Source organism: Talpa occidentalis, unplaced genomic scaffold, assembly GCF_014898055.3.
Source record: "Talpa occidentalis isolate TD23 unplaced genomic scaffold, MPIMG_talOcc4v2.1 talOcc4.10, whole genome shotgun sequence".
In the NCBI taxonomy this organism is placed as follows: Eukaryota; Metazoa; Chordata; class Mammalia; order Eulipotyphla; family Talpidae; genus Talpa; species Talpa occidentalis.
Genome location: NW_023600993.1, coordinates 72,371,692 through 72,397,982, shown reverse-complemented (window position 1 = coordinate 72,397,982; position 26,291 = coordinate 72,371,692). Strand labels below are relative to the sequence as shown.

The following is a 26,291-nucleotide window of genomic DNA, read 5'->3' as shown; positions in this document are numbered from 1 at the left end:
GAATATATTTAGTAACAATATCACTGATGTTCGGTCCCAAGCAGAGACCCATATCTACTTTGGGGCTCATTATATCCTGAGTGACAATGGGTGCTTAGTAAATCTCTTTTGATTATGATGATTAACCATATTATCCAGTGTGTCTTTAATAACTAGTGAGGAATTGGACCAGACCTGGGAGTTTTCTAAATAGGACCCACCATGCTATTTTTTTTTAATCTAATCATTCTTATTTAATTGACTCTTCATTTTAACTTGATAGAATGTTTTTAAAAGCATCTATAGTTACTGCTGTCAGGGAAAACCTCATCTGCCATATAAATAGGACTGGCATGAAAGACAGATACAGACTACCTTTAAAAGGCCCGTGAGGCACCGCACCTGGAGAAATGCCAGACCAGTCACACTAGTAGCAAAGGATCTCAGGAAGACTAGCCCGGGTCATCTGTTCTCACTGTGTGTCTGCAACACGGCGACTGAGATAGGGAAAGAAAGGGAGATTTCTCAAGTAAACAACAAAGAATATTACTAAACCTTTGGCTAAAAAAAGCAAATGCTCTTCAGTATGTGAAAATATGCTCAGCCTGGAGACTTCTTAGACTTTGCAACTCCAGAAACCACCTGCTAAAAGACAAAGACTAGTCTTCCAGACACCCCTGCTGGGGAGCAGCTCTACAGTCTGAGGGAGAGCAGGAACTGAAATGATGAGGGCTCAGTACTGTGTTGGCTGTTGATAAAAGCTTCCTTTAATATTTGGTGCTATAGAAAAACCCACAGTGTACATAAAGGTAGGTATTTATAGGTGGCAAAACCTCTCAGCAAACCCCATGAGAATGTTAAATGGCCTGGTCCCTATGGGAAAAGGTTTGGTAGTTGTTTAGAAAATTAAACACACATTCACCATATGACCAGCAATCCCACCCTGAAATTTTTGTCTAAGAGAAAAGAAAAACATATGTACATAAAAAAGACATATACAGGAATGTTGATGGCAGCTTTACTTATAGTAGTGAAAACTGGAAATAATCCAAGTGCCCATCAACAAGTGAATAGATCAATAAAATTGTGCTGTGTACCGACAATGGAACACTATTTCACAATGAAAGGAACACAGTACCGAGGCATACAATAAAATAGACAAATCTCAGAAACATTGTTAGCTCAAGAAGGCAAACACCAAACAGTGCATATTCTTTGGTATACCATTTATATGAAGTTTTCTAAAACAGGCAGAATTAAGTAACAGAGATAGAAATCAGAGAGAGGTTGGTTGGTGGAGTTAGGTGGAGATAAACAGAGAAGGGCATGAAAGAACTTTCCCAAGAGGTGGAAATATTCGCTCACGACCAAGGGGTACCTCTGGGGCCCCAAATTGCACAACTCCTAAAAAGAACTTTAATAGATTTTTACTTTATTATAATTAGTTTTTTTCCTGGTCCCTTTTTTTTTTTTTTAAGATTTATTCATTTATTTATACAAGCGCTGGGTACAGTCAGAAGTGCGGGAGGGTGAGAGAATTCACCAGAGCCAGAGTGGGGAACAAAACAGGCAGACTGATGAAATACACTGCTGAGGGGCATGGCAGGAGAGGTCTGCGCACCCTGTGGGACCCTCGCTGGTGGCTGGGGATCAAACCAACACTGTGGAGGCTGCGGGCAGCTTCACAGTCCAGCCCTCAACCACTGAGTCACCAGGGGAGGCCCTCCTGGTCCCTTATTTAGATTTTCTAAATTCCTGCTATGAGTGAGACCATCCAGTATTTTCTTTTTCTTTCTGGCTTATTTCGCTGAGCATGATCCCTCTAGCTCCATCCATGTTGTTGCAAATTGCATGAGTTTATCAAGCAACTATAAACCAGAGACACACTATGGTAGGGGGAGGGAGTAGGATCAAAACAAGGGGGGTGGGAATTATATGGGGACTATAATCAAGATGAAAATGCATACATTGTGCAAAAATGAAAAATGATGTAAAAAATGTATAAAATAAAAAAAGAACTATAATAGAACTAATGGGTATATAGAGAGAAGAAAAGATAATAGTTTTTCCAATAAAACACCTAAAGTTACCCAGCTCCTTGTGGGTAAACATCTAGTCAAACAAAGTTGACCCAAAATGGAGACAATAAGGCCCAAAAGCATTCTATCAGCCTAAGGCACATTCTGGAGGGGAACCACAGATAGAGGCCAGGCAAGTCTGGGATGAAAGGAGCAATATCAAAGTACAAATCAACGTAATGGCAGCCATTGTCAGCCTCTCCATTTGTCTCCCATGTGTCTCTTCCAAATGTCTCCACTTTTCTTTCCTCCTCATGTCTCCTCCAGATCCCCCAAAGCCCTGTTGCAAGTCCAAAGACAAGAAACAAGTGAGCCCTTCTTCACTTGTCTCCCCTAAGCACACCTGACTTCCATATTTTATAGCTTCACCTGGCAGGTCAGGTCTGCCCTTCATTCCCAGTAGCTAGTCCCAGGAAGCTGCTTATATAGGGTGTCAGAAACATGGTATCTTCCCCTTTTCTAAAGATGCCTCTGTAACAGAAATGGTTTTTATTTTGCTCTCCATGGTGGTGACACAGGAGTACAGATTACCAGAATTCATCAGGCTGCATGCTAAACATCAGCATACTTTGTGAAAGATAAATTATCCCTCAAATTTTTCAGATAAGATTTTATTTTTAATGTATTTTTATTATTATTTAAATTTTATATTTTTACATCATTTTTCATTTTTGCACAATGTATGCATTTTCTTTTTTCTTTTTTAAGATTTATTTATTTATTTATACAAGCTCTGGGTACAGTCAGAAGTGCGGGAGGGTGAGAGAATTAACCAGAGCCAGAGCGGAACAGACTGATGGAATACACTGCTGAGGGGAGCAGCGGACGTGGCAGGAGAGGTCTGTCATGCCATGTGGGACCCTTGCAGGCAGTCAGGGATCAAACCAGCACTGCAGAGACTGCGGGCAGCTTCACAGCCCAGCGCTCAACCGCTGTGCCACCAGGGGAGGCCCAATAATGTATGCATTTCATCTTGGTTATAGTCCCTATACAATCCCCCCCCCTTAGATATGATTTTAAACACAATATTTTAGCAAAAAGTCCAATTTAGAAATCAGTTACTACTGAAAATCCTCTGAGAATGTGAGAAATACAAAAGTGGGAAGCTACCTCTGTCCTAGAACCTGATGAACTTTTTCATCATCTACCCAGGAGAGGATACCTGTCTGCACTCCTTCCTAGGTTATCTCAAGCAGAAAAGTTAATAAATGTCAAGAGCTGTGGAAACTCTCCAGTCAGTGTGCAGGCAGAAAGTGGTATTATTTAATCGTGATAACTAAAGTCTTAAAACTTCATCACTCTCGCTTTTCTCCCTATTTGTATTTTAATATAGAAGCAAGGCTTGCTCATCATAATAAAAAAAAAATGATCCAGACATTACTGAAGTGTAGTTAAAATAAAAACTGCAATTTCCTTTCTCTCCCCTCGCCCACCCCTCCTCTACAAATCCTACTCATGACCCAATTTTGGTGATATGGCAGTTTTATGTGGATCCTTCCAGATTATTTTCCAAAACTGGAATTATGCAGTAGCTCGTATGGCACAATCTATTCTTTTATGTAACAATATATCCTCTTCCGTAGTATGGAAACACCATAATTTATTTAAGTGAGCCCCTAGTGATTGACATTTGATTTTCCCCCAATGTTTTACTACTATAAATTATGGAGTGAATATATCTCCTTGAAAATAGATCTTTGAACTCTTTTTTAAATATCACTTTAGAGTAAATTCCTAGAAGTGAAATTTCTGGGTCAAGGATTACATGCAATTTTAATTTTGATAAACTTTATCAAATTATTCTCTGAAATGATTTAAGCAATTACAGTCCTCCCAAGAACATCAGTTCTCATTTTTATCACAAAGAGAGGAAAAGTAATGTGAAGAGAATGTTGCAATGTTCAAAGACTCTCAAATGCCCTTGAAAAACATGGTAACAGTGAGGCCAACTTGTCCCTATTTTCACTGTTGGCCTGAAATGTCCATAATGAGGAAATAAAACACATGATATAAAAAATAGCTTAAGTAATGAAATTAATGAGAGTTGAGAGGCTGTGACTTGAACATTTGCTGGTTAATGTATTTAGGGGATAGAAACAATGTTACATCAATTATAATTAACCAGAGATGAAGACGAATTAAAAGGAGCCTCCTTTGCCAGCCAAATTTCAACTTAAATGTTGAGTAATGAACTATTGATGCAAACTAGAAGGCAAAAACTGGGTTGGGAACTGAGAAAAGGATCAGTTCTCACTCTCCAAAATAAACTCTGGATTTTCAGGACCACAGAAGTTTCACTGCCTCAGCTTCTTAAAGAATGTTATCTCCTCCAGCTTGCCCTTTAGGAAATAGAACACATTCCAATAAACATTTATTGGTTGCATCCCCCAAGGTATTTTTTCCCCTTTAAATGGAGTTAAACTCTTTCTGAACCTGAAAGAATATGACCCTGAAGAAAACTTATGCTATCCTTGTGATAAAAAGCACTAACAGGAAAATCCCCACAGGCAGCCTTCAGCATCTTGCTAACCATGTCAGAGAGAACACGTGACCCACCCAATTGTCACTTCTGTTGGAAATAGTTCTTTAGAGGAGAAAAAGAGATTTGAGAGAAAAGGTAGTATATTCATTCCAAAGCTATGAGTAGAAATCATCTATAATATTCCAGGAAGATAAGAGCATTTTTACTTGGATCACATAGAACACTGTAGACAGGTAGACAAATGCTGTTTTTTCAATGCACTTTTTATTTACAGGAAAATTATTTTTTGATGCATCATTCTATGAGTTTGACAAACAAATAACCATCACTGCAATCAAGAGATACAATTGCCCCACTAACTCCCAGAATCCCTTATGCTTCCCCCCTGTGGCCAACCTCCCTGCATCCTCAGTCCCTGGCTGCTGCAGATCTATTTTCTGTCCCTGTAGTTTTTGCCTTCTCTAGAACATCATATACATGGAATCCTACAGTAAAGAGCCTTTTGAGTATGGCCTTTTTCATGCATTTGTGACTCATCCATGTAGTTGTTCTTTTTATTTGCTGTGTAGTATTCCGTTGTGCAAATGTGCATAGCTTATCTATCCATTCTCCAGCTGTGGAACATTGGATGATTTCCACTTTGGGCAGTTATAAATAAAGTCACTATATATATATTCATATATTGGCTTTTGTTTGAAAATAAAACTTCTTTTATCTTGTAATTGGTAAACTGTATTGTAATACAATTTTTATTTAACCTCTAGAAAACATAACTTTTCTCAGAGTGCAAGGAGCCTGGAAACAACTCATTTGTCTTGGGACAAAACTCTCTTCTCGTGAATACTGCTCTAACTTACATGGTCTGGGTCTTGAGAGCAAGCTATGATGTGGGGTTGCCTGGCTTCCATTGCAACCTTGTCCCAGCATAGGGTAAAGAACTTGGGATGTGGACATTAATACCTTCAGTCCCATAATTCCAGAAAATCACTTACTCCTTTTTACTTTAGACTCTAAAATCAAAGTCAATACAGATACTGCATTTCCCATCAATTTTTGTAGGTAAAAGTTTTATAAAGATATATAAACAAACATGTTGAAATTTTTAACTGAATGAAATAATTTTAAATGGAATTTTGCTTTTTTTCTTTTGAAAATTTTTGGAAACATATATAGTCTCCAAATTTGAACATTAAAAGTAAATATATGTGATTATATTTCCAGAAAACTAAAAATATATATAATTATCATAACTATATAATTGTAATTATATCTCAACTCTAACATAATTTTGATGACCTGTCCTCAAACAGACAGGTTCTATTACAATTGAACATGGCTGAGTTAAATCCAACGAGTATTCAATTGAGGCTAAGGTTTGATGTTGCAGCATATCTAAGATTTCTATCTTGTTTTAATTGAATTAAGTTTATGACTATTTTTATCTCTTTTTGCTTATTTCATTTTTCTATTTTGCATTTGTTTTTCTAAAATAATAAGAGCAAGATGCAGTTAAAATATGCAAATAATACTTCTTACAATACCACTAAATATCACTAAACTTGATGGAAGTGCTATGTTATGATGTTGGCACTTATAAAAGGAGGCTTGAGAATATCAACATTTTAATGTACAAAAATACAAGTAATCAAAAAGTGAGTATTTAATGATTTGGAAACTCCTGAAACATACTTGCATTGTTCTGTCCAATTGCAAAAACAAATGATCTTATTTCAGCAATTTTGTTTATGTATACAAAATGGGCAACTCCACCTGAGAACTCCCCTAATGACAAATGATACAGGAGGAGTCAACTAAATAGTTTAGAGAATTCTTATAATGGGTTCATTCATTCATTCAACATGCATTGAAAGTCTGCTCTGTGCACAGTGACATCAAGTAAAAGACACAGTCCACATCCTTAAACCACTAACAGTGCTGTCCCTGGTGGCGCAAGGGTTAAGATGCAACCTATGAAGCTGTCTGTCAGAAGCCACTGCAGCACGAGTTCCATCCCCCACCAGGGAGCAACCCACATGACTCAGCAGACCTGTCCATCTCACGTGCTGCTCCCCTCAGCAGTGCACTTCAGTCAGTCTGCCTGTTCTGCTCCCCACTCTGTCTCTGGTGAATCCTCTCACCCTCCCATACCTCTGGCCTGTACCCCAGCTTTTGTATGCATAAATAAATTAAAAACAAACAAACAAACACTAACAGTGAGCTGGAAAAGGGTGGGAAAATGAGGTGAATGTTATGAAGGGGTATCTATCCACAACAGAGAATTATGTGAGGATGGCAATTCTTAACTCAGGTGATATTTGAGCTGTTCTGAGCGAGCCAGATTGATGGAGAGAGACTTTCAGACAGATGAAACCACACAGAGGACAGGAATGGATGGAGCTGCATGCAGGGGAAAGGAAAAAGGGAACACTGGAGCTACACACTAACAGTGTGGCTTAAAGCAACAGGCATTTATTCTCTGATAGTTCTGGAGGCTGGAAGTCTGAAATCAAGGTACCCATAGGGTTCGTCTTCCTGGAGGCTCAGAAGAGAATCTTTCATCATCACTCCTTTTTACTGGTGGCAGCAGGCAATGCTTGCATTCCTTGGCTGTAGACCCTTCACTCCAATCTCTGCCCTCTTCTTCACCTGGTGTACTCCTCCTTGTGTGCCTCTATGTCTCTATTCCTTCACTTGGTCTTCTTTTTTTAATTTAATTTTATATATTTTTACATCATTTTTCATTTTTTTAAATAAATTTTATTTTTATATTCCCCATACAATTGCAACCCCCTTATTTTGACCCCAATCCCTCCCCTCCCTGCCCCCCCACTCCCCATAGAGTGTCTCTGGTTCATAGTTTTTTGTTGATTTTGATTTTCACTTTCTTATAGTTATTCATTTTCCTGGTCCCTTATTTAAGTTTTCTAGATTCCTGCTATGAGTGAGACCATCCAGTGTTTTTCTTTTTCTTTCTGACTTATTTCGCTAAGCATGATCCCTTCCAGCGCCATCTATGTTGCTGCAAATTGCATGTGTTTATCTTTTTTGAATGCTGAGTAATATTCCATGGTATATATGTACCATGTCTTCTTGATCCAGTCATCTATTTTTGGGCATTTGGGTTGTTTCCAAAGCTTAGCTACTGTAAACAGTGCTGCTATAAACATAGGGGTGCAGGTCCTCTTTGGAATTGATGTTTCTGTGTCCTTTGGGTAAATACCTAGGAGTGGAATTGCTGGATCATATGGAAGCTCTATGTTTAGTAGGTCCAGAAATCTCCACCCAGCTCTCCATAGTGGTTGGACCAGTTTGCACTCCCACCAACAGTGCAGGAGAGTTCCTTTTTCTCCACATCCTTGCCAACATTTGTTGTTGCTAGTTTTTTTAATATGTGCCATTCTCACTGGTGTAAGATGGTATCTCATGGTTGTTTTGATTTGCATTTCCCTTATTACAAGTGATCATTTTTCATTTTTGTACAATGTATACATTTTCATCTTGGTTATCAACCCCATAAAATTCCCACCCCTCTTGTTTTGATCCTACCCCCTTCTCCCCCCCTGTAGTGTGTCTCTGGTTTATAGTTGCTTGTTGATTTTGATTTTTACTTTATTATAATTAGTCTTTTTCCTGGTCCCTTATTTAGGTTTTCTAAATTCCTGCTATGAGGGAGACCATCTGGCATTTTTTTTCTTTCTGGCTTATTTCACTGAGCAAGATCCCTTCTACCTTCATCCATGTTGCTGCAAATGGCATGAGTTTATCTTTTTTGATTGCTGAGTAATATTCCATTGTGTTGGTGGAGATAAAGGAACTCTCCTGCACTGCTGGTGGGAGTGCAAACTGGTCCAACCACTATGGAGAGCTGTGTGGAAATTCCTCAACCTGCTAAACATAGAGCTTCCATATGATCCAGCAATCCCACTCCTAGGTATTTACCCAAAAGACACAAAAACACTAATTCTAAAGGACACCTGCACCGCTATGTTTATTGCAGCACTTGGGGAGCCAGAGCGGGAAGCAGGACAGGCAGATGGACCGAGGACACTGCTGAGGAGAGCAGCAGGCGAGGCAGGAGAGGTCTGCCGTGCCATGTGGAGTTCTCCCTGGCCGGTGGGGAGTCGAACCGGCGCTGCGGAGACTGCGGACAGCTTCGCAGTGTGGTGCTCAACCGCTGCACCACTGGGGAGGCCCACTTGGTCTCCTTTTAAGTACACTAGTCATTAGATTTAGGGTCTGTCCTAATCTGGTATGAGCTCATTTTGGTGAGACACACTTCAACTCACAGCAAGCAGGGTTTGGCAAACCATAGCCCACTCATTGCGTTTTGTTGTTGTTTGTGAACAGCATCTTTGAGACACAGTCACATGTATTTGTTTATATATCATTGAGACTGTTTTCTCACTACAAAGGCAGAGATAATCATTGTGACAAAGACAGTATGGCCCACAGAGTTTAAGACATTGGCTATCTGACCTCATTCCAAAAAAAACATTTGGTGAACTAGAGAGAAACTTGTAGGTCCATCACCAACAGCCTTGAGGGAGATGCTGAAGAGTAAGGACCTGGCTGTGTAAACTCTGGGGCAAGTACTCTGATGTCAATAAGGAGCTTACAAATACAAACTGGATAGAAATGTTGAAAAAAGAGTGGAGTGGGCAAGGGATTTGCAGGCCCCAATGAGACATATTGGTGTCTAGAGAAAGGGACAATTTGGAGAAGATACAGTAGAGGGTGGAGAATAAAATATGGGCTTTTGTAATATAACAGTCACCGTTCAATTTATGAGAAAGTCAAGGAAGTTGTTGAGATGGAATTGAAGAACAGTCTTTGCAGTTGAGGGAAGGTCTAATAAGGGGAGGGGAGGGAAATTGGGTGCCAAATGAGCTCTCTTTCCACTTCCTAGAAATGCTGAGAAGGATATGTCAGTGGGGGTAGCAAGGAACACCCTGAGTGGAGGGTATGTCATTGCCAAAAGGCCTACAGCTGAGTATTCCCTTCCCAAGATACCAGGGTCCACGATTCAACTGCTGCAACCCCCATGCTCAAAGTGATTGTGTGAGTAATGTGGATTCTGGTGTTCCATCCTTATAGCAACTTAATAAGGTATGTGCACAGCCTCCAAATGAAAGCTGTAATCACTTTTCCATAGTTTATGAATTATGAAGTTGGATTCCCATCACAAATGCTGTCAAAGTTTTTTTGACTTCAAAACCAATTAAAATGATGAATAGCTGTGAATAGAACCAGAAGTGCATTTAATCTTTCTCCAGAACAGTTGGGGACCAGTCTTTTTTTGTGTCACATTTCACATTAGCTGGGAACATAAAATTGGTCTTGTTCAAAGGTAAGACTCAAACAACTTTTTCATGAAAGGGAACTGATCCATTTAGCTTTTTTTCATCTATAAACACTGAGATATTTACAATAGGGCTGCGCTTCCTTTTCGCTTATCTGCCAAGGTCATAACACTCTATTTCCATCTTCTCCTCTAAGCAAGGTTATCCTGAAAGGAATCACCAAAGCAGAGATTAACTGTTCAAAGCAAAAAGAGACAAGTGAGAAAATGGAGGACAAGTTTTTGAATTTGATTTATTGAAGATGCAAAAGTGGGTGGCAACTCAAAACCCTGAGTAAGCCCCACCCCCATCACACCGCCATTTAATGTATCTTAGGTCTTAATGTTCCCACTCAATGCCAAGGTTGCTGGGATAAGCAAGATGCTCAGTCTTGTCATCTTGGCCTTTACTTTATAATCATAGGAAAGAACTGTAGGTGCCATGCAGGGCAGAGAGAAGAAAATGAGCCAGAGTCAGATTTAATTTCTAGTACTAACTCAACCATTTCTAGCTGAAAAGCCTTGAGCAAATCACCTAACCTGCCGGGCCTCAGTTTTCTTATCTGTAAAATGGGACTTAAAATACTCAATTCTCAAAATAATTGTGCGACTCAAATTAATTTTTGTAGAGTATTACACATACATAATTTATACATAAAACCTACATGTATATATAATAGCAGTGGACCCTGTGTAATTATTCATACAGCTGGGCTTGTGTGCAAGACATAGTCGCCAATAAATGATATATGGACGGAACAACCTTTTTGATGAGGTGACTCAGCTATCAGTGAATTCATCTTCGCTATTTTTAGGGTTGAAAAAAGAAGAAGCAGGTGATACTGACGTTGTGTAATCAGTGGCATGAGGAAGGCTGTCAAGTAGTGTCTCCCTCCCTCCCAGGACATCTGGACACAAAAGTGGTGACCTTGACCTCACCAACCATACAGAGGCAAGCAGGACACTCCCAGAGGAAGCAAAGGAGAAGCCTCAAGCAGCTCTCCAACCCCGTAGAACACCTCTTCAAAAGAGAGGGAAACAAAAATTTACTTGCACCCCATCTCCTTGACTACACAAATTTAGACCCCGGCTGCTACATTACCTTCTGATTCCTTTTCCAGAACTGCAACTGGCACTGATTTACACAGTTGCTGTTGCAGGGCCTGACAGCACACTGTCTTTGCGGGCCTGTGAGCCTCAAGTCCAAATTGCCTTTCGAGTCAGCCACTCCAACTTCCCATCCTTCACTCAGGCAAGTTCTGAAACAGCAGCTGCTGTACCCCGCAGCTGTCCTCTTTGTCCTGGCTCCCCCACGGCATCCTTGTGTTGCTCTGCACAACCACTCTTCTCAGCCTCTTATTTAGTTATCAAGGCTAAATTCATCTGCCTTTCTTAAACCCTCATCACTTCTTTTCTTTCAACCTGAATTGGGCATTGCTTCTGTGCCACCCTCTCCTGAAGTCATGGGTAATAAAGTGACAAAGGCTCACAGCGCTGCTGCAAGCTGCCTTTGCACAGTTCACTCAAAGTCAACTTTGTCATTGAAGGGCCACAGGGAAAGGGGAGAGACCCAGCAGGTCTAGCTCAAGGCTGGGGAAGTGACCAGGTCTAGGCACTCACCAAAGGGGAGCATGTCATGAGCTTGGACCCACTGTTCAAATTTGAAATTTTCAGACTTGGACCTTATAAGAGTCACAGCACACTACAGTTACCTACATGTGCCCCGATTTTTACTCACGCCATATTATGTCTCACAATATTGTTAACCTTAGTGTGTCTGCAGTTTGTTAAAATAATGGAGAGACATTGTTTCTTTTCAGGAAAGAGGCAGGGTGTAAAAATAAGCATACATGGAAATATAAACACATTCTAAAAGAAATGCTTTAACTCCTATTGCTGTTAAAGCAACTTGGCATTTAATTTGTCTATAATTGGGTATATTGTTAAAGTTTTGACAGAAACTTTATTTTAAGCTGCAGGAGGCAAAAATAATTCAAACCTTTATATTCATCAAAATTTATTTAACAGCCAGAAACCCGCGTTCTAAACCTTTACTCTTCTTTCTTACAGAATCAAATTCCCCCTGAAAGCATATGGAGTCCAAGAATATTCTGCATAATAATTCCATATTTTACCTTGCTTTCTTTTGTTTTCTTGGGTTCATCAAGTCCTCTTCTTCAGAACCAAGGAAATCCATGTGACAACTCTATTCCCAGAACTGTTTTTCTCTATAGAAAGAGCTTCAGTCTAAGACGTGCCAAGAATTTCCTGAGGCTTCCATCCTACCATCCTTCAATCTCTGCTACCTGAGATTGAATTCTTTCACTTTTGTCAATATCTATTCTCTTCTGTGAAAGCGAATAATACTGGGAAGGGCAATATGGTAACCTTATTCATGCTAAGGTATAGATGACTTACCAAATTCAGTTTCTTTCTGTCAAAGAGTGTAGGTGGAAGAGGGAGAAGATTATAACACAGCCATTATGGAGAGAGAAAGGGGACATGAAAGGCCAAAGCAAACCTTGCTCCATGCACCCATTTTACAAATTAAAAAAATATATGTGCACCTACAAGTTCCCTGGAGAGCCTATTAAAATGCACATTCAGACTCAGCCAGTCTGGGTGAAGTCTGAGATTCTGTATCTCTATTTAGTTCTATGGTAATGTCAGTGTTACTAGTCCACAAGCTGTACTTCAAAGCAGCACGAAGGCCAAAATATGAGAGATGAGCAAAGGTGTTAGTGTTTATCAACCTATACGTCAGAATCACATAAAGAGCTTTGTTTGTTTAACCCCTGATGCCCAGATCAAATTAAATCAGAATCTAGGAGTGACTCAAGTATTTATATTTCTAAAAGCTCCCCAGGAAATGCTATTGAGCAATCAGAGTTGATGGCTTCATTGAAAACTCAGGTGTCCATCCATCCCCAATGGAACAGCTTTTGAGATCTAAAGGCAAGATACCCAGCTAATGGCTTCTTCCTTTTCAATAGTGACTTGCTCTAGCACAATGCCTGTCAGATAGTTGGTACTCAATAAATATTTGTTCAGTGAAAAGAGAAATAAATGGTTGAATGAATGAATGATAAAGTTCTTTAAAGGTCAACAGTCTACAGAATGTAAAGGATTGGAATGACAAGGACAGGATTGAGATGGAAGAGCAGAGACTCTTTTCCATTACTTCTTTAAATCCTGGTATAGATCCTTCAGCCACACTTACAGCTGACTCTGCTGATAACCAAAGCTGTCCAAATCGTAATTTGCCATCGTTTTATTCCAGTGTTTCCCAAACATCCACCGGTCACAACACACCTTCACGATTTTTGTTATGCATGCATTTATTCACCTCATACATATCCTTAGATTGACTCATTAAATGTAAAAGAATGTATTTTAATGGTAAACAATCAATCACCATTTCAAAGACAAAAACAACCAATATCCTTTGGCAGGGGTATTGATATAAATAGAAGCAACTGTCAAAACAAATACAATGAAAGCAACTTGGGTTGGATGCTACTGCCTGCCAGTGCTTACCTCTGTCAAATAAGAAGAGGGATGAGCAAAGTGCAGGGAGGTAGGGAAGACAAGGGAGCACTGAATGGAGGCTTGTCATCGGCACAATTGAATAACCAGCGAAGCATGATGAGAGCCAGACCATGCACTGTCATGTTGTGGAAGGCTCCATGTACTAGAGGCTTCTGGAACACCACTCTCAGCCATAGATTTTCAAATTATTCTCAGATATCCCAGGGCCGCCAAAAAGTAGTCCCGACATGTGCAACAAAATGTGATGATCCCAATGCAGAGAGGCAAGACTGCAGTCAAAGAAGAGGCCCCTGGTCTAAATCCCTACTTTGCTTTTTTCATCTGTGTGACCGTGACCAAAATTTTCAACCTCTTTTTGCTTCAGTCTCCTTGCTCATAGAATGATAGTGATAATACAAGTAGTGCCACAAAGGGACATCATAAGGTGGCACTAAGGCATGCAAGCATCTAAGAATCTCTTGCACAAAATAAACTTCAGTGCATGTTACCTGCTGTCATTATTATGGCAAAGAAAAAATTTTACATACATACCCACACAACATTAGGTCTTTCATCGTAGATGTAAACCATCTTCTGCTTACATCATCCCCTATGTTGGATACGTCAGCTCTTTCTAGTCTTGCAAGTTTACTATTATACTTCCATGAATACATTTAGACATAAATATTTCCTACATGTGCAATATATCTTTAGGATCAATTTCAGAGGCAGGATCTCAGACTCAAAGAGAACATCTTCTATGTTGATAGATATTGCCAAATTTCTCTTTAAAGAGATTGTACCAATTTGCAAACCAACCACCCATGTAATCTAGTGCCTCTTTGCCCTTATTATCAGAATAATATTAAACACATAAAGCAAAATACATAGGATAACCAAGGGGAGTAGTTATATAGCAACACAGTTATTTTTTTTATTTTTTAAAAGATTTATTTATTTATGCATACAAGAACTGGGGTGTAGGCCAGAGGTGCAGGAGGTGAGAGAATTAAACCGACAGGGTGGGGAGCAGAACAGGTGGAATGACTGAAATACACGGCTGAGGGGAGCAGCGGGCGAGACAGGAGAGGTCTGCTGTGCCATGTGGGTTAGCTCCCTGGCCAGGGATCAAACTCGTGCTGTAGTAGCTTGATAGCTTGATAACGTTGTGTCTTTAACCCCTGCACCACCAGGGAGGCCCCAGAAACATAGTTCTTAAAAGGTTCAAACACAAATCTGTGCCCTGGTAAATATGTGTCATTTTTATTAGAGCATTAAATAACAAAATCTACTGGCAAGCAGAAGTGAGTAGAAAAAATATTTCAGTATATCTGCAACCACTATAACGGAATATGAAAGTGCATGTTGGTGACAAGCTCGCAGGTACTGCTAATAATATCAAGCTTGTAGTCTGCATCCATAATCAGAGCTAAATTTGAGTCGGCAGCTAGGGAAAATAAAGATGTAATTTTTTCTGGACAAGTTTTGGACCCTGTCTTAGAGCCAGCTCTTAGAGATTAAGTATCATGAGTGGCAGCTTTCCCTCCAAACACCAGATTACACACTTTTAGGGCAGCCCTTAAAATTTATCTGTGGGAATGAGTCTCAATCTAGCCTAACACAGGCTCCACTGGCCCTCTGAAGTAGCCAGAAGAGCAAAGGAGACATACACTGGCAGAGAGAACTTTAAAGAAGCTGTCTCAAGATGCTGCCTTGACTATGTCCTGTTCCTTAGAGAGAGTAACAGCCTCATTTCTTCTTTTTTTAAGATTTATTTATTTATGCATACAGAACTGGGGTACAGGCTAAAGGTGCGGGGGTGAGAGGATTCACAGGAGACAGCGTGGGGAGCAGAACAGCAGATCCACTGAAATATACTGCTGAGGGGAGCAGTGAGCGAGACAGGAGGGGTCTGCTGCGCCTTGTGGGTAGCTCCCTAGCCGGGGATCGAACTCATGCTGCAGAGGTTGCAGATCGCTTCATAGTGCTGTGCTTAACCCCTTGTGCTACCAAGGAGGCCCCCATTTCTTCCTTCAATACAACTACTCTCCTACCCCATGGGTTTCAAAAAATAAAATGTGAGAATTTAAACTCTTTTGAAAAACTTAAAGGTAACCTATCCATTTAGGGCACAGTATTAACCATCAGAAATTAATATTATTATAATTCCATCTTAGATTTGGAGCTTAGACCCTCTCTCAGATCTGCAGATAAGAGTGGCAGGGCGTGCCAAGGGATGGAACTGCTCAGCTTTGGAAAATATATAATACCCAAGTAGTAGGATATACGGCTTGGAGCTTCATGGCTCCTGCAGGCCCTGTTATTCTACTCCATTGTTCCTCTCTCACCTGGAACTACTCCAGTGACTAAGGAGGTTGCTAGAATTTCCAGGGGCATGAAGGAATGAAGTAATGGTAGCAGGTCTTAAATCTACAATTAGAGAACACCCTGTCGCTGGAGAAATATACAACTCTGGAAATCTCAGGAGTCTAGAAGAAAGATTTCGAACAATTTTCTGACTCTTGCATCTGTTTTTAAAATTTTTGAGTGTTGGAGAAATGTTAAATTTCATTAAGTTTTACAGTCAGACTCAATACAGACATAAATTCCTTTAATGTTGGTCTCAGTCAAAAGTGAGCTGAACATTATCGTTAAACTAGTGCATGTGGGAGAATTATTTGAGGAAAATCAAAATAGGCACAGTTGGGAACATTCAGCCATGACCATATTAGATTCAAGCAGGCACAATAGCAAAATTCTTGAGGCTCCAATAGCCTGGGCTATTTTGCTGCTCAGTTTCCATACAGATGAGCTTTGTTCTGGAGCAATATGGTTGCAGTTTGTGAGCCTGTCTGGGGAAGCTCATTTCTCTTTCATTAGTCCATGAACACAGTGCAATTTCAGCTAATACTGTTACACGGCTCCTAGCTGGGTTATTTGGTTAAATGCCTTCAGGGAAAGGAACAAGCCAGAATAAAGGGATGAATGTGATGTACTTTCCTGTTCTGTGGAGTTACATAGCTGTGGAGTTACATTGGCAATTAATCATACGCCGTGCTGCGCTCATGATCCTAAACTCCTGATCTTTGAGATATTATTTAAGCCTGGTAGGGCTTGACGTTTCACAGGGGATATGTTGTCTCCTTGGAACAATTTCTCTGAGGACTGAGCTTATGCATGACTATAACTAGAAGAGCCTATTTCTTGCCATGGCACATCAACAGGATAGCACTACATGGTGCTTTTATGTGAAATAGAAATAGCGCACCCTAACAGCTGGTGGGCTACAAAATAGCACCTCTCTCTGGGCAAATAAATTAGTAAATATGGCCCTTTTAGACCGACCAATTATTTGTTAAAACCCCCCAGGGCACATAGCTTGGTAAGTCCAGGGCAACCCCATGGCGCCTCTTGGGCATGTACAACCTGTGCAACTGTACATGGGAGCCCTGGTTACAGAAACCACTCCCTCATTTCGTAGTCAGACCACAGAGTGTGATCCACAGCACCCTAAAATTACTGCTCAATAATACCTTTGGCCTGTTATGCGAGTGCAGTGCTGTCAGAAAACACAGCATCACTTTTAAAAATGAACGGTGGGCAGCTCAGCAGACCTCTCCTGTCTTGCCCGCTGCTCCCCTCAGCAGTGTATTTCAGTCAGTCTGCCTGTTCTGTTCCCCACTCCGTCGCTGGTGAATCCTCTTACCCCCCACCCCTCTGGCCTATACCCTAGTTCTTGTATGCATAAATAAATAAATCTTTTTAAAAAATGAATGGTGGGCGAGGGCTTGTACAGCAGACATTATATCCTATATCACCTGGGCTATTATCTCTGCAAGCCAAAAGCTGCTTACTACAAACATCTGTGGCTCTGCTGATGGCAATATTCCTACCGTGAGAATAGGCAGAACACTTGCAGAAGGAAAGAGAGAGGCCCTAGGACATTGGTATCCTTAGGAACAGCCTTTTAAATCCATGGTGGTCAGAGGGATGGTGGAAGCCATAGTGGCATTCATCATCTTCCCAGTGAGATGCTCTTACTGTCTCCATGGGCACCCCTGTGGGCTGAGGTCCAGTTTCTGACCCAATAATCCCTAATAACCCACATTTGACTAATGTGAGACCCAGGAAGGTAAATTTCAAACTCCTAACAATGCAATGACATTAATTTATATAAGATTCAGTTTCAGGAGCTACAGCCCACCTTGAGAGACCAGAGTATAGACAGGTATGCTTTGAGAGATACCTGTCCCATATATGGGACCGTGTGAGGGAAATATCCTCAGAAGAACAAGGACTAGATAAGATGCTGTAGTGATGGCTTCAGGCTATCAGAAGGCAGCCTCAGAGTCCAAGAGGCTTAGGGTAAGGCAAGGTTTGGCAGTCTTTTTCTGTAATATTTCTATTTTAAAATTTGTGTTTTCTCTCACAACTACTTAAATCAACTACTGTAGTCCAAAAGTAGTCGTAGGCTATTTGTAAACAAATGGATATGGCTATGTTCCAATAAATCTTTATTTGCAAAAACACATGGAGGGCCAGATCTGGCTTGTGAGCCATAGTCTATGACTCTTGCCATAGTTAATCTAAGAAAGTGAAGGGTACAAAAGAAGAGGTGAGAGAGCACCCACACCATGGGGCAACATGCTTAACCACTCACATTCATTCCTCCATTTTATCGTCACAGCAACCAAGTCATTATAGTTTTAGACCTGCATCTTAAAAATGTCTGCATAAAGGCAGCTCCTCAGATATAACAAGCCAGAAAATTTCTTGAAAATAAATAAGTCACCTCCCCCTTCTTAGCCTACTGTGGGAAAAGTGCCCAGCACAAACAATGGCCAAAACCATAATTATTTAAGTTCCTTCCTAAGGGTTAGTCTAGTCTTGCCTTCTGGCTTGCATTCAGATATTTGGAAAGAAAACCTGAGAATTATTATGTACCAGAGTTTTTTTTTCCCTCTGCACTCAACTATTCTATGAGAAAGAGAAAAGAAGCCATTATCAGAAGTTTCTTTCTGAAATAACTTTCAGGGAGGTCAGTTTGGATTCTGTCCAATCTTCTCGCTTTCTTCGTGATGGTGCAATGATAATTCAGGTTCTTAATGATGACTCTGAATCAGCCTGATCCTGAATCATCAATGATTAAATTACATTCAGCTTTATAGATAGTATTTTCTAATGCAGAAGTTTTAGAAGAATTCAAAACCAAACAAGCATCTGACTTAGCCTAAGATGACCAAAGTAATAAATTTACAGAGACACCACTTCCGTTCAATATCTATGTTAATGCCTATTTTAGGAAATTCTGGTATAATTCAAGGCCAACTTAATTTATTCTTGAACACAAATAATTTTATGGAAGAGAACATAGTAATTTTAATTAACAAATGCTTCACTTTTGGCTATAAAAGAATAAACAAAACCCTTGAAAAGATTGCTCACTGTTCTTTCTTGCTATAAACCATTTGACTTTTAGCCAGAAAAGATGCAGCCAAATAAGCACAACTGTTTGCCTTCCTTAGAACTCAGTGTAGACTGTTACCCAAAGTATTAAACATTCATCAACAAACTAAATGTAAAGGCAACAAAATAATCAGAGTTCCTAAGTTATTGTCCATTTTAACAGTCACAAGTGAATTTGAGCACAGAAAATAAATACCTCGTCATTTTTCTTGTTATAAAGTGGTCTCACAGTTCTGTGTATTTTCGGCTGCAAATTCTGCTGTTAGAACTTTTCAATTTCTCCCTCTAGCCATCCCGCCTCAGAGCAACTCAGTTTCTGCAGAATTAGCAATTAGAGTCAAAAGTCGTCAGTCCAGGGCACAGGGGATAATAATGAGCCAGAAAAGTGAGATAGGGTGGGAAGCTTATGAAACTGGTCAATTGCTCAGGCAACAATACAAGGTTCAGAAAATTCTGGTTTTATTTTTCTCTAGTTGAGTTTGATTTCTATCTGCCAACCTAACAATAAAAACTTGACCTTAGTCAACTCAGGTTTTCCACCTCTCTCCAGAATTGTCCTCAAGTTTCAGAAGATTAACACAGCACTAAAGAGAGGGGGACAGGGGTTCTGATGTTCCTATCTCATCATTTGTCCATCTTGGGTTTTACTGCTATGTCCCTGTTCCTGCTGCCCTTGCTTGTCAGTTTATGCAGATGCTGCCTGTACTCTGGATCCTCATTGTCTGAACCCCAGAAGTTTCTAGACCAGATTCTCACTGAACTCCACCTCCCAGAATATTCTGCTGCTCCCTGGCTCACAGAGCCACTTCTGATGTGTGGTTCCATGTCCCTATCCTAGATTGAGTCTGAGATCCCTCTGAGGTTGCATATTCCAACATACCCCCATCACACTGCAGGAGCACAACTCAGAAGGAACATTCAAAGCCTCCATGCAGGGCCTGCAATGGCTGCTCATGCTGGATTGTCTATCCAACTCGTTTTAGGCCAGGGAATTCTAAACTCTTCCTGAAGAAACAAACCAGGCTTGGCAAACAGGCTTCCAAATTTATTGCTGAAGTTTCAACCTCAGCTTTGAAATGCAAAAGAACTATTAGATTGTGTTTCTCTTTATACTCCTACCAACTCTAAGAATACTCTCATCTCTGAAAAATTCATGGAAGTTAGGGGTAACTGAACATACTTCAGGAAGACTAATAAAATACTTTTTTCAAAATAGTATCCCTCAAAATAACTGAGATCCAAATATCTCAAGAAAATTCAAGGAATAGAAAACATGCCAAATCTGGAAGGGTCTCTTAGAGACAGCTATTAGAGATCAGATAGAGAATGAAAATATTTTGGGATCTAAGTGGAGAAGGAGACACAGAATTGGCCTTGCCAATGATTAATGCCAGTGGAGACATTGGCATTAATGCCCTCTCTAAAAACCAGGTGTCAAAGGAAAACCCAGAATCTGGAGTAAAGAATAGTTGTGTTTGACATCCACGATACAATGACTGGCCCAAATTTTTAATAGAGGGGAGTGTGTGAAGACTTGTTTTTCAATGTATATTAAGTTTCTGTTATGCAAATAGGTAAGTTCTAGAACTCCTTTACTCAACACAGTCAACAATTGTGTGTATGCACTTTAAAATATGTTTAAAAGATAGATTTCTTGTTAAATGTTCTTCTCAAAGAGTTGGGTCCAAACTGAAAAATTTTGGAAGTGATAGTGTATACCATGGTGGTGGTGGGGGGGGGTGGTGATGACATCATGGGTGTATGCTCATGTCCAAACTCAATTTATGTACATCATGTGTGTGAGATTGCTTGTACTTCAAGTATACCTCAGTAAAACTAAAAAATTTTGAAACAAATTTTAGGGTGACTTCTGCCCCAAGCACATTTATTTAAATAAATCATTATCACAATTCTGGTCATTGGTGGCTGGAAGTCCTTTGTTATCAATCAAATGGAATTACAAATTAATGAAATGAGTCTATTTGCTTGTAAACATTACACCACTAATACATTAGGCTTGCAAAGTGAAGTGAGTCACAAACTAAAGTGGTTTACCTGATAAAAAACTCAATTCCTGAAAATGGCTAGACTCAAGGAGTCAAGAATGCCCAAACTGGAATATACATCTAAGTCAGCATTTCTTAGCCTTATGTGTGCCAAGAACCAGGAAACCTCTGGGGGCCTATACTGCAGACTTTAAGAACAAAGGAGAGAAGAATGAGGGAGGAGAGAAGAGTTCCCCACAGCCCAGCACCCAAGTGCAAGCAGAGAAGGCAGTGGGGAAGAAATGCATTAGTCGCTAAGTGGGGGTTGATCATCCTCCATGATAGATCAAAATAAAAGACCAACCAACTAAAGACATAAATGGAAAATTTGAAATTTTAAATCATGTAATTACAATTTAAGTAAATAAGTAATTGATTCTTACGTGACTCTTAATGGAAAAAAATGGAGGTGTTGTACTGCATAGAATTTAAACTTCTAACTGTATGATATAGGTTTCAAGAGCACTTCCAGTTTGCGATCATAAAATTATTTTGATGTTTATAGATGTTGATTGGTGTTTGTTCCCCCAATTGAGCTATAAGTTACACAAGGGTAGAGATGTCTCCCGTTGTATTTCCTAACTTGGCAAAGTCTCTGGCAAGTATTGGATGATATTCATTAAGTGAATAAATGAGGTCAATTTTGTGGACATTAGGTGCTTGGGCAGTGGCTTGACACCCATAGTGTATATATGCATATTGCAGCAAGGAGCTGGGGGTAAGCCTTTTGCTTAAAACACAAAAACTCTAGAGACCCCCTCCCCTGTGGCATGAAATCTAGAACATTCTGACTACCAGTGCAAGGAAGTCAACAGAGACCCTGGATTCCAGGTGAACCCCATTTGCCCACAGGGGGAACTCAACTTTAAAAGGAAACCATCAAGGAGAGTGTAGGGCTCAAATTTTACTAAGTCCTTAACAATCTGAAATAAGATGAGCAAAGGAAGCCTGGAAACGAGGATGTAGGGAGGAAAGAAAACTCCCAAGACACGCTGAGGCCCTGTCACAGATTTGCCAGGGCTGGTCTAAAATGGCACAGCACTTCACAGAGGAACTGTAAACACAAACAGGCACACCTCAAAGTCCCAAAGCATTTTTCTCCTGCCTGGACCTCTGACTTTCTCAGCTAACAAGACACCTTGTGTTTTTCAGAATGCCGAAGCGAGTTATGACTTCAGCAGCAACGACCCCTACCCTTATCCCCGCTACACGGACGACTGGTTTAACAGGTACACAGGGTCTTCAGAGGTGTCTTTGACTTTAGATTTGGTGTATTTTATTTTGCTTTGCTTTCTTTGTAAGGATGGCACATCACCTGCCAAATTACTCCTTGCTTCACCAAATTGTATTGTGATTTTTGCTGAGTGACTATGTTCTCTAAATTCTTGTTTTTTTCTTAATAGTACCATGCTCCTCTAAAATTGCCTTTTGACTACTTTGTTCCACTTGGAAATAATTCCAAGTAGGAATTATTTGCTACTATATTAAAGATAAAAGAAAATAGAAATAACAAGAAAGTCTTTCCCAACCTATCTCAAGGTGATTTAAAACACACTGATTTTACTTTGTTGAAATTATTGCAGAAAATTATTTTACACCATGGATCTGAGTTTGTATGTGTTTGAAAAGTTTCCTGCCATGACCTTATAAAGTTCATATAGTCCCTTTCAACAAGACAAGTGTAAGTGTAAGTGTAATTGTAAATTGGCAAAAGCATTGTTGAGATATTGTTTGGCATCTTACTAGGTAAAACTACCCAATGGTTCTTACAAAGATATTACTTTTCTCTGGCCTATTTTACTGCTATACATATAAATGCAATCTTTTTTTCTCCAAGTAAGATATTTTCTAAGAGGTTGCTTGCATAAATGAAATGTATAAAAATAAAAATGTGAAGACTGCTCAATCGGAAATCAACCAGGCTTTAAATCTAGTGCTTCTGTATTATTGAAGCTCTTGGGTGAAGTTCATGAGAACATATGGACTTCAGTTAAAGGCATAAGTGGTATAATTAATGGTATAAATTTATACTGTATGTAGAGCACCTAACTCACTTCTTTTACTTCTTGTGGTAGAAAAGAAAATGTCATTCTCCTTATCAATGATAAGAAAACAGACTCAGAAAGGCTGAGCGACTTCCCCAGTCAAACAACCATTAGCATACATCATATCAACTCTTTGAACCCAAGTTACATAAATCTCCAAACCCAAAAGGTGTCATTCTTTCACAGGCATCACTTTTAGTGTAAAAGACAGGCAGTAAGATGGCCAAGAGGGCTGTTCCCCAGTAGATCATGGAGTATAGACTCTGCTCCTCAGTTGGCAAGTTGACCTGAGGCTGTCTGGAGGGGAGACAGGGCACACTGATTGGGGGTCTTGACAATTATAGAAAAGAATAAAGAAGAAAATACAATTCAAATTAATGCCATTTTGAAAAGATCATTGCTGGTGTCACAATCCTCTGACAACTTCATCTGCAGTTTTAAAATGATCATGCAGTGTTTGAAAGTGTGTCTTTAAGGGCTGAGGATATATTTAAAAGACTTTTTGACATGAAGTGTCTCTTAATCCCATGACTCACAACCCCATATCTTAGCATACTCTTAGTAAATAAGCCATTTTCAGACACAGCATATGAAGTTACCGAATAGATGTCACTAAGCCAAAGTGAGACATATTTGGGAAAGACAGTCTGGAACTCTCTGTTGAGAAGGACTAGGAGCATGTGCTGGCTTCCACGTGACAGGTACAACCATCCTCATAACATATTGGGCAGAACCAACATGTGTGCTGGCTACTGCTTTCTCTCTGCAGCTAGTAAGTACTAAATTAATATTTGATGGGTTGACCCAGCCACAAAAATATACACAACAGTATCATTTCTCTCCCCCCATTTTCTAAATGCAAACATAACCTGCCCCAAGCAAGTCTCCTGTGTGATGTGTTTTAATCATATTCTTTTAAAAAAAATATGAAGATGTCTTCTTTCTTAAATATCTTCTTTTGCAAACTTATTCATGGAAGTGCAATTTTAGACTGACTAAAATAACCTAGCTAGAACTAATTAGTGCTTAGTGCAATGAAATTCTTTATTGTCAGCAATAAAAATCCCCAAATGTCCAATTGCCTGAGACACAGTCCCAGTGAGTCAGGCAGGCATAATCCTAGGCTCTTAGGGAGCCAATGACTCAAGACACAGTGTCCATTTGCACCAGAAATAAATGGGGCTTTTCCCAATTATCAGGTCATTGTCAGAGATCCTAACCCAAAATGACTTGTTTTAACAAAGAGTGGATGGTACCACTATTCAAATTGTGGCCTCAAAAAACAAATACTATTATTATGAGGGAAGGTGAGTCAAAGTTCAAACCTACAACACCTGAACACTCTGTAGTTGAAAAGGCTAGGTCTGTCCTGGAGATATTTCTTGTTTGGCACAAGGAGAATTTGAATAAAGCATCTTTCCCATGATTGTAGGATGTACCTATAAAAATTCTCCCTGAGATGAAACATTATACCTATTATTTATTTCAGTATTGCTTAGGGATTGGAGCAGGAGGGGAAGAATAAGCTATAGAGGAAATAAGATCAGTTCTTTGTAAGTTCCTCATGTTAAAGCTGGGTGATGTATTTTACTCTACTTGTGTGTATTTGATATTTCCATAATATAAAGTAAATTTTTTAAAGCATGGGGCATAAAAAGAGGCAATAACTGTTCCATTTTGGTGTGCAAGTTTCAAAGGAGAAAGCAGCAGCTATCCAAAAATCTGGAGATAACCATAGCCAGGGCTAAAATAACACAAGGAGAGCTAATGTCTGTTAAGAATTTACTATGTTTAAGGCACTGTTTAATGTGCTTCTACATATATACTAATGCTATTAATTCTTATAAGAACCCTCTGAAATAAGTATTGTCAGTATCGTTGTGATCATCCCCTCTGGGCACAGCGAAAGTGGTGAAGACAGGGTTTGACACCAATAAAGGCCCCCCTATAAGAAAGATGTGCTAGAGAGTGTGGAGAAACGTGAAACTATCTCTGACTGGGGAGCTGAGACTTCTTGAACTAGTAGCATTTGGCTGAGGATTCGAGTGAAAGTAATAGGTCAGGTACACAGGGAGAGGATGTGAGTGTATGACAGGGTGAGGATACCATTTAGGCAAGGAAGGGAAGAAAAGGGGACATGACATGTTCCCAAGGTGACTGGCTAACTGGTCTGGGAGCTAGAGACTGATGAAGGGGGCAGCTTTCTAATAAGGTTTCAAAGGAAGGGTGGGTGGATGGGAAAGTTTGAACAATTTGCAAGAAGAAAGAAGAGATTTTGTGACTGGATCAGAAGCTAGGCCAGAGCATACAGGATGACTGTTCTTCCACTGCAGTCAAGGAGAGCAGCTTGCTTGAGACCCTGGGACCCTGGAGACCTGCACTGGAATTGGGCCAGAGCAGAATTTGCTGCCAATTTAGCATGAGCCTCTGGCCAGCTGTACTGCCTCCAAGGATTGTCTGCAGTTCTTCAGATGTTCTCTTGTGGGCATGGGCACTAAATCCGATGCCCATCTCTATTCAGCTGTCCTAGAGAGCTTGAGAAATGTTCATTTCAGCACACACCGAAACTCCAGTAAAAGGCTGACGGATGCTGACCAGCCCCAGGCTCGCTGCTATTGATATTCCAGCCACACTGCCTGCCACAAAGCCAGTTAGAACTCAGAAGCAATTGCTGCTCAGAAAAAGGCAGCAGCTCTTCATCACAGGGTTCTCATTGCCATGGAAAGTAGAAAATAAAATGCACTACAAGGAGCAGACTCCAGCAAACAAGGAAAATGTCCCCCTTGGCTCAGAAACCAAGTTCAATAGCTGTGTGTCTTTTCCAGGCTGTCCTGACACTTTCAACCATCCATACCCTCTGTACTTATTTGTTAACTTGTTCTTCTTCAAACATACATTTCTTTAAGAATATATTTAAAACTCCCAGTTAAGTACTCTTAATGAGAGCAAACTTCATACATATGCAGAACTGCTTTTAGGCATACGTATATTAGAATTTCTTGCCCTGTGCTTGATTTGATTTTGTGGAATTGTTCCTTTTCATGCAGAGCAAATGTATTTATTCTACTGTGAACCATTTAATAATTACATGCAGTATCTGAGCTCCAGGGATATATTTGAAACAGTTGAAGAATTTGCAAACGGACTGTAATTTCCTCCTAGCTTACAGAGAAATACAGATGGCCAAGCAAAGTAATAATGGCAATAGCAATAATAATCCAAATTGTGGAAAAAAAAAAAAACCAGACAATAACACACGTCTAATGAGCATTAATAATGTGCACACCAGATATAACAGATTTGCGGTGGGGTATCAGGATCAAGCAGCAC

The 26,291-nt window shown here is 39.9% G+C and overlaps 1 protein-coding gene across 1 annotated transcript in view; it reads left to right on the top strand.

Moving 5' to 3' along the window:
* PCSK2 (proprotein convertase subtilisin/kexin type 2) overlaps window positions 1-26,291 on the top strand; it is a 244,172-nt gene that overhangs the window by 159,245 nt on the left and 58,636 nt on the right. The window contains exon 6 of the mRNA XM_037494323.2: window positions 22,069-22,145. Coding sequence (XP_037350220.1) covers window positions 22,069-22,145 — 77 coding nt within the window. The remainder of the gene's footprint in view (window positions 1-22,068; window positions 22,146-26,291) is intronic.